Below are 15,495 nucleotides of genomic sequence, written 5' to 3'. Positions count from 1 at the left end.
TGGACCCCAGGCAGCCTGACCTGGGAGACCTGTTAACACCCACTGCAGACTTTGCTGAAGGCCTGGGGAGGGCGACTTTCATCCTTGAAGGATGCTTGTCTTGTATGCGTTTGGACATCTTATGACCAAGGTCTGAGCTTGGAGCTGCTGTCTGCACCTTCTAGGGTGGCAGCCAGGAGAAGGCTTGGTTGCTAGGGCATACCAGGATCTCCCACGGTATTTCAGGTTTTATCTAGGGAAACAAAACCTTCAAGATAATCACAGAACTCAGGAAGGCTCCAGACTAAGCTACTAAAAATGGTCAATGACCAAAGTCGCCAGAGTAGCTGGGTAGCAAGAGATCACTCAGAAAGAGTTTTAGCTTCAACAGCCGGTTTGGGTTTGGCCCATGGGGGACTTGTCTGCATGTTAGGACTGGCCTTCGAGTTAGAATCGGGTAAGGGGTGGGTGGCTCCTCATCTCAGAGCTGTCCTGTGCACTCCTTGAAGTCTGACTGATGACACCCGGGGCTGCCCCTTCGCCTGTGGCACTCTGTGGATGAAGGAAGACTTGCAGCAAGAGGTGCTATCTGTGCACTGCGTAAGCGTATCTAGTTGGGAACAAAGCAGTTCCACAGGGAGAGAACAGAAGGGGGGCTCTTCCCAGGCCAGCCCCATCTGTGAGGTGTTTTCCTGTGAGAAGAGCCGTGTTGACGGCGCTGCCTTGCAGAGGGACTCAGAGAAAGCAGCCTTCACCGCACGGCCCCTGCGGTCACTGCCCCTTCCTGGAGCCGCTGACACTTGAGGCCCAAACTCTGAAGCACTTGTTCTCCAGGGTTCTCATATTAGAATCTCCTCCGAGGTTAGGAAAATGCCGACGCCAGCCACCCCCGCCCCCCACCCCCAGATCTGCCAAATCAGAGGCTCCATGTAGAGGCTTCAGTTGGGGTGAGAAGTGGTAGAGACAGACACATCAGAGCGTAAAGATCTGGTCCTCCCTCTCTGTAGCTGGACTTCCGTTTCCTAAATGGGATCGCACAAGCCTCAGAGGGAGGAGGAGAGGAAAGTGTGTGAACAGGACCTGTTTCCAGAAATGACCAGTGGAGGCTTGCTTGTTGTCATTATAACATATGCTGGTGGTTTTCAGGAGGCTGTTTCCCCATTTGCGCGGGAGGATAATGAAACCCCTCTTGTCTGCCTCAGAGACCATGGGCCCCGAAGCCCTGCTCCGTCTGCAGTGCTGTCACTGCTCCGCGCCGGAGTGGCACTACTCACTATGTCCTTGAAAGCCCCCAGGACAGCTGCTGTGACGATGCCCAGGAGCAGGCCCAGGACGTTCAGCACAGTGGAGGCCCAGAGCAGGCGGTAGAGGTGGAGCACGTCCCGACAGCTGCTTACGCCCACAAACTCGTAGTACGTGGGAGAGTACTCAGTGCTGCACATGGGGAGGGAACAACAATGTCACCTGTGAGGAGGTGAGCAGGGCTGGCACCAGATAAACTGAAGCCAGACAAGCTGCGGTCTTTGCACGAAGGCCCTGAGGGGGCCTGTTGGTTATGCCAGGAAGAGGCATCACCCTGCTGTACCCTGAGGCCATGGCAGCAAGGCTGTCCCCAGAAGTCTGAGCATCTGCAGGAGTGGGAAAAGGAGCCCAGGCCTTGGAGCAGGGAGGACAGAACCATCATCGTGCCCACTCCCCAAACACTGGCCCTGCAGAGGGCAACGGGGCTCCAGCTGAGTTACCCTCAGAGCAGCCAGGGCATAAAGGCTGACAGCTGAGTTCTGCCAACCTGGCCACCCTGGCAGAGGGGGTTCATCCTGGCCCTCACGACATGGACCCGAGGTGGTCTGTGCAGGGGCCTGGACCACAGCATCGTGGCTGTGGGCCCGCAGCCTGAGTTGCAAGAATCTGCGATTGCAGCCACTGTAATCCACACACATGCTGATCCTCAGTTTTGTCTTGGAAATAAGAAGGGACCCTTAGGGGACAGGGTGCAGCCTAAACCCCTGGAATTTTCAACAACTCAGGGGAGGGTTCCCCAAGAAGCAAACACTGAACTTCCCACTGGCTTTAATGTAGGTGATCAAGCTATTAACACAAAATATAAAAGACAATGGGGGTAGGGTTCCATTCTGCAAGAAAGGGGCTTGGGACTTGCACTGAATTCTCACGGCAACAAAAACGCTGAACAGACTGAAAATATCAGCAGCTCTTCTTGCATCATAAGAGGGGAGGATGGAGGACAAATTGCTGTCCCCCAGATGGGAGACAGACAGGTAAGTACCTGGAGCAGAGACTCAGGAGCAGGAATACCGTGGGACTGAGGGCTAGAGTTAGAAAACTGACCTGTGGTGGACAAACTGCTGTGGGCAAGTCTGAGCATTAAAACCTGCAGGAGGGCAGTCATGGGGCCCTCACAATATTATGAGATTCACCTCAGGAGCTCAACCAGGTTCTCACGCTAAACACCAGAGAAAAGTGCCCTCGGGCTTCCCGCAGAGGCAGGGAAAGGACCCATTCGGAAACAACCAGAGCCTTGGTTCTTCTCAACCAGCCCCGTCCTCAGGAGAAACTGGTTAACCAGAGCCTAACCAGCGGGGTATTATCAAGGGAAATACCCAGCTCCAGCCCTGCTTGCTTAGCCCTCTGTCCCAGCTAAGGGCGGAGAAGAACCTGAGAACCACTGGTTCACAGTGCAGTCACAGGCTCACTGATAGACACAATCCTGGGGCTTACAGAATGCTTCCCCTCCCTCACAGCTCACCACATCACTGCACCCCAGCTTCTCATCTGTGAAACAGAGCCAGTGCCCTTTCCTCACATAAATGTCTGAGGACTAAAGGAGACGATATAGGTGCTGTGTCCCAGGACAGGGAGGGCCAGAGCAGAGGGGAGGAGGGTGGGACGGCAGGAGGGGCTGCCAGAGGAAATGCCCAGGTGCGTAGGGGTCTTGACCCTCGTAGTCGGGCACCCTCCCCCGCTCCACAGCCACCTCACTCACCTCTGGCAGTTGTAGAGGTCACAGCAGTAGCACGTGTTGCTCTTCACCTTCAGCTGGCACTTGCCATTCAGGGAGTGACAAGTGACCTGCAAACAGAGAGACCTTGTCAGTTCTCAAGGACCTGTCCCCCACGTGCTCACTCTTTCTCACCCCAGAGTGGGCAGGGCTGCCTCCTTGAGAGTCAGAACCCAGCCACTGTGCCCTAGTCAGTCAGGCAGCTCACCTTTATGAGCCCGTGCTTCCTTTCCTCACCCTCCCCTCCCTTCCCCCATGCCAGGTGCAGCGGGGCCCTGCCCTACAGGGGGAGTTAGAAGACCAGGCTCAGCCACGCCAGGGGATCTATGCGACAACAGCTGCTGGACAAGGAGAGGATTCTGGGTACCATGCCTCCAGGCAGAGACCCCTCCAGGTGAAGATTTTTCCAGATGGGGACCCCCCAGGTGGGGATTCCTTCAGGCAGGGACCACTCCAGGGTAGAATAGGTGAGGACTCCTTGAGATGGGAACCCCTGCAGGTGGGGAACAGGTGAGGAGTCCTCCAGGTAGGAATTCCTTCAGGTAGGACTCCTCTAGGTGAAGACAGGCAGAGACACCTCCAGGCAGGAACAGGTGAGGCCTCCTCCAAGTGGGACCCCTCCAGGCGGGGATTTGTCCCAGTGGGTTTAGGTGGAAGCTCCTCCTCATGGGCCCCTCCAGGGGGACCCGTTCCTGACCACACAGAGGACAGCGCCCAGTAGCCTGATCTGACCAAGCTGGCCCCTGCCTACGCCACACAGAGGCCTCCCCTCAGGCTGCAAATATCTGGAAGATATTTAATGTTAAAGGAGCAAGATTGGGGCAAGAACACATGATTTCTTCCTTCCCTCAGCGCTGTTTGATGTGGGGTATGAACCGTGTCACCTACATTTGGGGAGTAAGTGGGGCATCAACCATCCCGACTTCAGAAGGACAGGAACGTTTGGAGAGAAGAAGGACCTTCCAAGGGAGGACCGTGCACCAAGCGATGGGCAGAGATTCGAGCAGATTCTCCAAGCTCTCTCTCTCTCTGCAGGAGCTGAGGGCCCTGGGAGAGGCAGAGACCCAGGCACACCAGAGGTCCTTAGAGTCTCCCTGGGGCTCTGATGGGTCGGGAAGCTTTGGGGATCTTGGCCCTTCTTCAAGCGGCCCATTGGGCTTGTGGCCTTTTATTCAAGGTTCTGTGGTTAACTTCTAGAAATCACACAAATTGGCAATGAGGCACTCTAGAGTGCTTGAGAAGGGTAGTAGAAAGATTAATTTGGAAATGGTATGGGAAACAGTCCCGAAGGGGCAGAGACCAGAGACAGGCCAGTAGGAGTCATGAAAGTGGCCCCAGTGTGACTGAGACCCAGAAGGGGCCTGGGGCTGGGAGGCATCACAGGTGAGAAGTGGAGGACTGACGAGACGATACTCAACGGACAGGGGGAAGGAGAGCAATATGTGGCTCGGAGCCCAGACACCAGCTCATGGGATGGTCAGAGCCACACGACGGGGAGCTGGAGGTCAAAAGGCCTCACCCTCACCCTAGATGTTCTCTGATGGGAGTTGTCCCCTCTTTGAAAGCGTAAAGAGCAGCAGCAGGGGACAGTGGCTTAGAGGAGGGTCAGCCACGAGGGGCCTGGAGCCAAGCCCGGTCCACTGTCTGTTTCCTAGGTGAAACTGCATGGCCGCACGCATCCGTTTATGCATTGCCCATGGCTGCTCTGGCACTGGTGAGACAGAGGTGAATAGCGGGGACAGACACCATCTAGCCTAAATCCCAGGATATTACTGACCCTTTACAGAGAAAGTTGCTGGCCTCTGGTTTGAGCTGTGTGGGCAGCTTCAGCCCCCAAATCTTCAAGGAGCTTTTAAATCCCCATGTCCACTGAAACCCCTCCCTAGAGTGGGGTCCAGCATCAGGATCTGCTCAAGCTGCTGGGCTGATTCTGATTGGCAGCAGGGTTGGGAACCCCTGGAGAAGAGATGGAGCTGGGGCAGCCCTGCACGTGGGCTTGTCCTCAGAAGGCCTGACAAACAGGGTCAGGAGAGGGGCCCTACTTTTCTATGACCCCAGGAAGGAAGGAAGAAGCAGCATGAGGGCCTGTGGAGGTGCAGGGGGAGCATATGGAGAGCCTGGAGAGCCCAGGACCCCCCTAAACAGACAGGTCCCCAGGGCTCCCTCCAGCCAGGAGAAGGGCCACGAGGGTTGGGACCAACCTTTGGAGAAAAAATGTGCAACCTCCCTTGGACAGGGGCTGCAGGGAGCCTCTGGCCAGCAGCAGAGGCCTGGCCATGAGGCTACTCAGTGTCCCATGCCACAGCACACAGAATGCTCCTTCTCCTCTCTTCATGGAGCACCCCAACAAGCATGCAGGGCATTAACCACGGCATTTGCTCTCCGATATTCTCTCAGCTACTCCTCTCTGTCTTCCCTCCTTCTCTGACATTTGCATGCAGTTTGAGAGGCCCTGTTTAGTTAAACCAGCAAATTACTCAGAGCTGGAGTGAAACGGCCAGACAAAGGGAGCTATGTGTCCACCTGGGATGGTCTAAGAGAAAATGGCATGCCACGGAGCAATTTGTTACTCCTGGCATTTCACAGAGCTAGAAATAGAAATGAAATCACCCTGCACATGTCCTTGGCCCGGGGACAGTCGGTGAGTTTCTTGACCAATGAAAATGTAGTATCTTAGCTTTTTATTACAATGATTAAGTCAATAAAAAGTGTTCATCGGAGAAGCTGCACTGAACTGGACAAGTGAATTCTAGGACTGTTGTGTGTCCAAGAAGACAAGTCAGCAACTGTAATTCCAAAATAAATATGACACATTAAGATATCAAATCTAGGTCAAAACAAAGTGTAAGCTACAAATACCTCACCATGGCACAGAGAGAAGACATGACGGGAAGAACTATCAGAATCCAAATGTTCAGATTTTCACTAGGGACACAGAAAACTTTATAGGATCCACAGATGAGCAGAGTGAAATCAGACACATCAACCAGTGCTCTTGCTTACCTCTGTCTGGTAGACGTCATGCAAGTATCCCACGCCACTGGAGTAAAACTGGCATCTTCCCAAGGTGAGGGGCCTTGTTTCCTAGAGACAAACACAAATAGAACAGTATAGTTTCATATCCAAATCAGGAGTGGCCAGAGGCAATTTCAGACCTGTCTTCCATGGGCTCTGAGCCCAGAGGAGAGATGCCAAAGCCAACTATGGCCTGCCAGATGGATAACACGAAGCAGGAAATACCATAGCTCTTTCCAGTACAGCCTGGCCCCTGCATCCAGGAGGCAGACAAGTAGAATGCCCCAGGGGAACAGGCACCCTGTCCTTGAAAACTGGGCTGACACAGGGCATTGGTCATCACAGGGCAGCAGAAGGGAGGTGGTTGCATGACATTTTGAGGTATACTCCTACAGCTCTCAACAAGGAGATCCCTTGGCTCCTGCCTCTTTCTCTAAAAGCAGAATATATTTTTCTACTAGGAATGGAGCAAGATGGATTTCAGAGTAATTCACTCATTCATCCAACCAGCCAATCATCCATTCACTCACCCAACCATCCATCTAATCATTTAATCATTCGATCATTAATGCATCGATCCCTCCATCCATCCATCCTTCCATTCACCCATCGATCCCTCCATCCATCCATCCTTCCATCCATCCATCCATCCATCCATCCATCCATCCATCCATCCATCCATCTATCCGTCCATTCATCTACCCCTCTCTCCATCCATCTTTCCTGTTCCCTCCCTCCCTCCCAGTCTCCTTCCCTCCCTTTCTCTCTCCCTCCCTCCTTCTATTCCCTTCCTCCATCCATCCATCATCCATCCATCCCTATCCATCCATCCCCTTCCTTCCCTCCCTCCATGCATCTTTCCACACATCAACCACCCAAGTATACACCCGCCTATGGCCTTACCCAACTATCCATCCATGAGTCTGTCCCCAACATTCATGGAGCAAAGTGCCAAGCTATAAGGTACCCTGGTATGACAGAATTCCTGCCTTTCGGGTATTAGTGAAGGAGACAGACAAACTGACAATTACAAAGTGCTTCTAATTGCTATGGTAGAGAACAACAAGTGGTGCACAGAAACTGTAAAATGCCATGAAACTATATAATCTGTAAGTTATATAATGAGTTAGGATCCCAATAACAGTATTTAGTTTTATTACTGTGTTAGTCATAGTTCTCAAAACATTCCTACTTCTGACCTAAGAAAAGAATATTAAAAAAACCACCAGTGACACCAGCGACAGATAAGGACACTCATACATTCGTTCGTCCAGGCAGCAGCTACTGGCGGACTGGTGCCACCATATGCCGGGCCTGTTCTGGACAACACAGCAATGGGGAATGGAGCTGAGTCTCTGTCTTCAGTTAAAACCCCATGTGTCTCCTGCAGGCGTTGGCCAACGATGGTGTGTGAGCCAAACCCGTCCCACTGCCTGATTTTGTAAACAAAGTTTTATCGGCATACAGTCAGACTCATTCATCCATGTCATCTACAGCTGCTTTTGTGCTTCGACAACAGAGCTGAGCAGCCTTGACAGAGGTCACATGGCCACAGCCTAACGCACTGATGCTCTGGCCTTTTCCAGAGAACCCGCCACCCCTGGTTCACTGCACGCCTGGCACAGGTAGGACCTCAGTAAGTGTCTGTGAAGTGAATGAGGGAAGCAGGAACTGCCCAGGAGGTAAGAGGACATCAGGCCCACAGGGCCAGTGCTGTGCGGCCAGTCACTGAAGATGCCCCCAAGTAGCCACTAAAACACTTTGGGGTGATCACAAAGTTGCTCTGCCACAGAGAGACGAGCCCACCCTGACCTGGAACAGAAAGTCTGACCAAGTGACTGCCAGCCCCATTATTTCCCATTCCTCTTGTAATGAACCATGAACTCTTTGGATCCGGCGGTCCAAAGGTCTGACCAAATGCCCTGCTGGAGGGAAATAGATAGGTGGGCTGATTCCTGACACATCTCCTGCCAGCGACGACCTTCTGATTCCCGGGGGCTGACGTTCCACTTCACGAGGCATCCAGCCAATCTGGAACAAGGGAGCCTGAAATTATAGCTAGTGATACCATGTTTCCCCGGAAATAAGACCTCGCTGAACAATCAGCTCTAATGCATCTTTTGGAGCAAACTTGATATAAGACTTATTTTACTACAAGACCGGGTCTTACTATAATATAATATAATATAATATAATATAATATAATATAATATAATATAATATAATATAGTAATATAATACCTGGTCTTATTTTACTACAAGATTGGGTATAATATAATATAATATAATACCCAAACTTATATTAATTTTTGCTCCAAAAGACATATTAGAGCTGATTCTCCGGCTAGGTCTTATTTTCAAGGAAACAGGGTAGTTATACCTCACCTGCAAAGATAATCGCTTCAATAAATCCTATTTGTTCATGAAACAAAGTAGGGCTGAGGGGGCAGCATGCTTCTGTTTTCACTCCTGTAGCTCTGGACAGAGGAGATTCTTCCACCTGGGAAATCATTGGTTTTGAAGGAAATTTCTCTCAGACGTGAGTTGAGAGACAGAAGAGTCCTAGAAAAAGCTGACACACCCAACAGCAGGGCTGGAACGCCACTGACAGCTGCTGTGCTCCCCTTCACTAGGAAGAAACTTCTCTCTCAGGAAGGCAAGACTGGTTTTCCCTTCAAGACCAGCGTCCCCAAAACTACCTGCCAGAGCCAAGCCTTTAGTTTGGTGGGGAAAGTAAATAACGATCTTATTTTGACAATTCTCATAAGAAATTATATTGATCAGTTGTTCTCCATCTCCAGTGAGATGGGCAGCTGCAGACACATACTCCACAGTTGTTGCCAGTACTTTTATTACTAATTGGTCCCTCATGGCCCCACCAGGGCTTCAAGTGGCTGTCTTGTGCGGTCTTGCAGTGTCCCTGTGATAAGGGGAAACTGCCTGAGCAGGACAACCAGCTGACTCAGGGTCAGGCAGCGTCATTCGCATACCCCTGGCTCTGACTCCAGGTCAGTCTGCTAACACGGTGCCCAAATAACACTGTCTCCAGGGTGCTACTCCCACAACAGCATTCTGAGGGCAGACACAGGATTTCCTCCTTAGAAGGCCTTGGAATAATCAACCTCTAGCTACCATGATTTGAGCATTAGGATGCTTGTTCATCAAGAAAAGGGCCAAGGCACATCCGTCTTTGCATCCCTGCTTGAGCAAGGCCTTCGATCAATATTTGCTGATTGAATGACATTTGAGAGAATTCAAGTGTGACAGTCCAAAGCAACCTGCTGACTTCAATAACTTAGGCTCAGGATGGGAAATCAGGTTCAGATCGAAGGATATGCTTCCTGTTCTTACCAAACAGCGTGCCACAACCATGTGAGGGAATATTGGCCACGGGCTCCGTTCAATCATCTTTCCAAAATAAAAAACAAGAAACAAAAGTCTGGGACAAAATACATACAATTTCCTAAAAAGTGCTATACTGTAAATATTTATTCAGCAAATGGTGAATAACCTAGAAGGAGAATCGTGGTACAGTTCTGGCCTGGGCCGGGTGACTTAGGGTGGCCCTCTGGCCCACGCAGCCCGGGGCCTCTCCATGATGCCTGCAGGGACCCAGCCTTCTCCACTGGATCAGGGCTCTCCTGGATGGTTCTGCTGCGTTTTTCTCTATCTCACTCATATAAGGAGCAGCAAGTAGGCTTGTTTACACCAGCATCACCACCAACGTGTGAGTAATGCCTTGTGCTATGATATTTGACAGTTACGACGTCACCAGGTGATACGAATTTTTCAGCTCCATTATAATCTCATGGGACCACCATGGTATATGCGATCAGTCATTGACTGAAATGTCATTTTGCGGCACATGACTGTAACTATTGATAGACTCTTGCATCTCAGGCTTCCACACCACTAGACAAAATAAATGTAAAAGGATTTCACAGCCTATAACGTCAAGCTGGAAAATTCTGTCATAATCTTTTAAGACAGATGGATTTGAACTATAAAAACTGGGAAGTCGTGAGTCCGTGGATTTCAAGATGTATACTCTCCTGTTGAGTTTACAGAAAGACCTGAGGAAAGTTACTTGGGACGTTGAAGAATTTGATCCTAATTGATGTGATTTTGTCTCTCTGTGTGTGTGTGTGTGTGTGTGTGTGTGTGTGTGTGTGTGTGTGTTGCAGAAAATGAAGAAAAGTGGAAGAAGGGAAGACAGCAATCGGCAAACACAAATGGAGAGAGAAATAGTGAATGTCTCTGAGCTCAGCTCTGTGACATGAAATTTTATTTTTGTATGTAGATCTTTTAAACCCAGGAAGGCAATTGAGAACAAAATTAAAAAGATGGAACTCACTAGGTGCCGAGCAGCAAACACACCATCCACGATGGCACAGCAGAAGGCAGCCACCACACCGAAGCTGATGAACACGATGGCTGCCACCAACTGGAAGCAGAAGGAAAAGGAGGGCGTGGGCATCCAGTGTTTAACAAAAAACGTCTTATGAAATGCAAACCAATTCAAAATCCCACCCTGATAGTAGCCACACGTTTTGCACAACTCTCACTTCTTCACCACCAGCTTCTGTCCTCAACGATGTACAACTCGGGACAGATTCTAGGCCAGATTTCACCCCGTACAAGGTACATCCTTGCTGGTTTTCTATCACACACTAAATCGGCTGCCTTGTGCATGGGGAGCGTTTTCAGGGCCCTGCCCCTCTGCACACTTTTCATGAACAATCAGGGTTTATTTAACCAGTGCCTACAATGGGTATTTAAACAATGTGCAATTTCTTGCTATTACAAACTCTGCTACAAAGACCCTAAATATGTTCTATGCATAAAACCTAGGTGTATGTGTGAGTAGGATAGATTCCTGGAACATTCAAGAACCCCTACTTTGAGATAGGACACGTTTACAGTCTCTGCACTTCAGAATCTGTGCGAGAAGGATACACTGACCCACAATGAGGCTTTGCTGGTTTGACTCCCTCCAACAGTGTAATGGTCATATCTTTATATCCTGAATGACATTTCAGATTATTAATCTTTTAAGTGTTGCCAATCTGATGGGCAATAAAAAAGTTCTCATTGTTGTTTCCATTTGCGTTTCTCTATTATTAGTGAGGTTGAGGTTCTTTTCTTACAGCTGTTGACCATGTCTTTAAACTTTTTCTTGTGAAATAACTTCAGCTTTATCAAAACAAATAGCAAACATAGTACAAAGAATTCCTGTATGTCCTTCCCTCGGAGTCCCACACCTTCAAAACCCACACCAATAACCTTCCTTATCTGTAACTCCTCTCTGCAGCGGCGAGAACCCGCTCTCATGATCCACAATGGATGTATTTAGTTATTTTCTTAGCCGTAGAATATGCATAAAGTCATTTTGGAATTACTAACCCAGACCGCGTGAAAAGCAAGCCACTAACTAGAGGACAATATTTGTGTGCACTTCTTTTTGACTTTAGTCTTAGAGAATATGGTCAAAACCGGTTTTCCCACATGACTTGGATTGGCTCTCTCCCTCTGGTTGAGTTACTCACTAATTAATAATGCAGTCAGGCTCACTGGTGACTATATTCCATATGGCCCTCTCCCACTCCATCCTTGTTAAGCTGCATTATTTATTTGTTCAATAAAGTATAGGGAGTTGGTAAGAAATGTTGCCTAGTTTGACAGCCCACAACTTTGGGGTGATGTGAAACTCCCAGTGACTACTCAAGGGGACAGATGCTGTTCCAGCATAGAAGGAAGCAGGCGGTTCCTTGGGCTGGCTTTGGATGCTGCCCCTTCCATGACACCTCCACGCCAGCCCCCACGTGTTGCTTCCAAATGAAAGTCGTCCCCTGACATTGCAAATCAGAGCTGTCGCCCGAGTCCATTTCAGGGAATCTCTGAACTGGTGAGCTTTTCGGTCCTCAGTTTGCCCATTTGGAAAAGGAGGTACCTGGCTATGACTTACCAGTATATTGAATAAATGCCTCCAGATACTCAAGCCAGTCTAGGTGCTATGGGTTCAGATGTGACAAAAACCAACAGATGTCCTCGGCCCTTCCCCACAGTATGACATTTTATGATAAATTGACTAAAAGGGAATTTGGGGACTCGCTGCAGGGAGCTGGGCCTGTACTGTGTTTCCCCGAAAATAAGACCTAGCTGGACCATCAGCTCTAATGAGGCTTTTGAAGCAAAAATAATATAAGACCCAGTATTATATTTTATTATATTATATTTATTATATATAAGACCAGGTCCTATATCAATTTTTGCTCCAAAAGATGCATTAGAGCTGATTGTCTGGCTAGGTCTTATTTTCAGGGAAACAGGGTATAGGCCTTGATCTGAACAACAAAAAATGATTTCCTGTTGGACCTTCTACAGTGCCGTGGCAGTTTTAAATGTGATTATTCTGCACAACTTCTCTGGGTTAACTGACTCAATAACTATTCAGTAGCTGTTCTGTGTGTTGGAGAGAAGCAGCAATGAGTGGGGTGGGGTTCCCACGGTGAAGAACTGACGCATTAGGCTGGTAACCGCTGTAACAGGAGTAAACCAAGAGCTCTGGATGTGCACAAAATGGGAGGACTCATCTGACCCTGAGGGTGAGGGAAAGCCTTGAACTAGCCCTGGAAAAATAAGCCGAATTTCCTCCAGCGGCTGCGCCAGCCGGGAGCTGCACTCCTACCTACCATGTAACATTTGAAGTTCGCCAATGCTAAGGAAATGTAGACAACCACGCTTCCTTCATCTCAATGGGAAAAGGAAAATCCATATGGCTTCTTACCCTATGAAATTACTGCATGCAAATAAAATGATTATGATGTAAAGAGTTATGCAAAAATCACTTGAGAAATTACACCTAATCAAACTTTAGCACTGCTGGTATGAAAAAATACACTAAAACATATATAAAAGATTCAGAAGGCAATTTTCAGACTTCCCAGTGGGGAGGCCAAGTATTTCTATTTTTCCAAAAGAAAATAAAGAGCCTGCATCTGATTTGACTGCCGTGTCCTCCCAGCCTCCTCTTGACCTTTCTGCCAGCCCTAGATGGATGGTCTTTGCTCTCACTCAGCTCAGACCCTTCAGGGATGAAACACTAGGCCCCACAGTGCAGGCTTTTCTTTCAGTAGGCCGTGGACCACTGGGCCGCACCATCTCATTTTAGAATCATCCGGGGAGAAGGGCAGTACATCATCCCAATTCCTCCTGCTGAGGATGCTTCTGTGATTAACTGCAAGGCCCTCAGCCCAGGACAGATGACAGGAAGGACACAGTTCGCACTCTGTTCATCAGTGCACCTCCCAATTCTTGTTGGGCAGAATTCTCAGCCAAAGAGGGAAAATGACAAGGGACTCAAAGATGAACAAAATTACTTTAGAGTTGCCAAAGTCCTTTAGCACAGGGCATCCCATCTAATTGTCACAACTGTGTCATTACTACCTGAGAAACTTCCAGAAGTGGCACTGCACATGATCCGCTGTACCCTGTTACTTCTCTCACAAGTGTGCAATCAGAGCTGTTGGACTGTTGCGCTGGTAAGTTCGTGATGTACCAACTCGATGACTCCTCAGAGAATGCCACACTCCATATGCTGGTCCGGCGGCCAGCTCTGGCCCAGCTACGCCTGGTCACAGCCCGGACAGCCAAGAGACCCTCCAGCTGATTTCATCCAGAACTTCACAGAAAGCACAAATATCCCCAAGTATCCTTTAACATTGCAGGACTGCCTTCAACTGTCTAGATTTATAAACATGTTCTGATTTGATCTTGCACAAACTGTGCCCACCATTTGAATGTCCTCATCAACTTTCTGCTGGTTCTGTCTGGTCGTGCTTCCTCCTACTACCCCTGCAAAAGTAAAATCGAACGCCAGCAAGACCACTCATCTAGTAAATTCAGTGCTAGCATAATCATACATGTGATACAATAAATTCAGTGCTTGGGTGGTCACATGCATGATATTACCCAAGAACCTCTCTGGTGTGTCAAACCCAGAGTCCAGGCGATAGTGGTGGGAAAAATTGTTGGCAATTCTCTCCTCTGACTCCTCAAGAGGAAATGCAAAACTTGCCAGAATCAGCCACAGGAGAGCTGCCTCTTAGGAAAGACCCAAGTAGCTGTGGCTTTTGTGTCACAGTTACTGCTCTCCTTTCCAGGCATTGCTAAGCTCCCTGAAGTTAAGTAGTGAATTTAACAATACAAAGCCAGAAGAATGCACACAATAGAAACTGGATCAGTTCCCTGAAAGGCACAAACCCAGTCATTTTCCATTGTATGTGAGCACTGCCAGAGCCTATGGATTTTGCAAATAGAAACTGTCTGTTACTCTAGCAACACTAAAGGGCTCTAGATTAAAGTTGTGGCTATATTTCATTGCACGGTTTGGGGCCTCTTCTCTTGGGAGAAGGGCAACCACGTTATTCCCGTTATTCCGTAAGGGAAAGGTCACTTTCAAACCTCTGCTGGGCTCATGGATTTGCATTCCAACAAAGGAAAGTAGATTAAAAAAACAAATACCAAATAGATAGATAAGGTTGTGGTGAAAAGAGGAGAAGACAGAAAGAAAACAGGGTAAGGGGACAATGTATCCCTGGAAAGGTTGTCACCTGGAGCGGTCAGGACTCTGTGTCCCTCATCCCTTGTGGGACATACCAAGCTCTCGATAACTATTCGTTCAAATGACATGCATCTTTCCAGACACACAGGTGCTATAACCCATTGCCTGAAATTGGACTTTCAAATTCAAAGGAGGGAGGTCTCTGCAGGGAATCCTGCTGGCTGTCCACGCCACATCCACCCCTTCTTTCTTTCTTCCTAACCAATGCTGATTGTGTTCGGGTCTCTCACTTCCACATTAGTCAGGTCCCTTTGGGAAGCTGACACCACCCAGCTCCTAAGTGAGACGGTTGATGAGGTAATCCAATGACAGGGATTGGTTTAGAAATGAGTGCGGACCTGGCAAGTGAGATACGAAGGAAGGTCTGTTATGGGCTCTAGGAAAACTGTCTTCTTCCTGAGAGAAACAAAGGAAGACACCATCTTCTTTCTTCCTCTGGATGCTGCTGTGTTGGGAGACTAACAACCCTCAGGAGGGCAGAGTGGAAAGAGAGAAGGAACTGGGGCCTCAGGACAAACTGAACCATTGAATCAGTCAACCACAAAGCCACCCACTCTAGCTGTCCTGAAGGGCTACAAGTCCTCCCCGTCTCTGCCAGTTAAGGCTGCAGCTTATATTACTTGAAGTGGGCAATTCCGTGGCTTCTCCATTCACCCCCCCGCCTCACCCCAACTCTCCACCCTTCTCTCAAAATTAACCAAACTTCTGGAAAGGTGTAGGGGGCAGCGTCGTCAGGAGAAGGTGTCACTCATGGTCCCTTGTTCTTCAGCCCATCCCCTATAGGTGCGGCCCAAGCAGTGGAGTAGAGAAGGGTGAAGAAAGCATTAGTTACCTGGTGAGATCCTGCAGGGAGGGCTCACCC

General features: G+C 49.1%; 1 protein-coding gene across 3 annotated transcripts in view; it reads right to left on the bottom strand.

Annotated features, from left to right (window-relative positions):
* Window positions 1-15,495, bottom strand: part of TMEM255B (transmembrane protein 255B) — a 35,896-nt gene that overhangs the window by 7,275 nt on the left and 13,126 nt on the right. For 2 of the 3 annotated variants that reach the window (XM_033104727.1, XM_033104726.1), the window contains 4 exons: window positions 10,365-10,454; window positions 5,999-6,079; window positions 2,981-3,066; window positions 1,254-1,413 (listed from right to left, as the gene is read on the bottom strand). In XM_033104727.1, coding sequence (XP_032960618.1) covers window positions 1,254-1,413; window positions 2,981-3,066; window positions 5,999-6,079; window positions 10,365-10,454 — 417 coding nt within the window. The remainder of the gene's footprint in view (window positions 1-1,253; window positions 1,414-2,980; window positions 3,067-5,998; window positions 6,080-10,364; window positions 10,455-15,495) is intronic. The other variant, XM_033104729.1, reaches the window with a different exon arrangement.

Source organism: Rhinolophus ferrumequinum, chromosome 4, assembly GCF_004115265.2.
Source record: "Rhinolophus ferrumequinum isolate MPI-CBG mRhiFer1 chromosome 4, mRhiFer1_v1.p, whole genome shotgun sequence".
Classification (NCBI taxonomy): Eukaryota; Metazoa; Chordata; class Mammalia; order Chiroptera; family Rhinolophidae; genus Rhinolophus; species Rhinolophus ferrumequinum.
The sequence above is the reverse complement of the archived record's forward strand: the minus strand, read 5'-3'. Positions and strand labels throughout refer to the sequence as shown.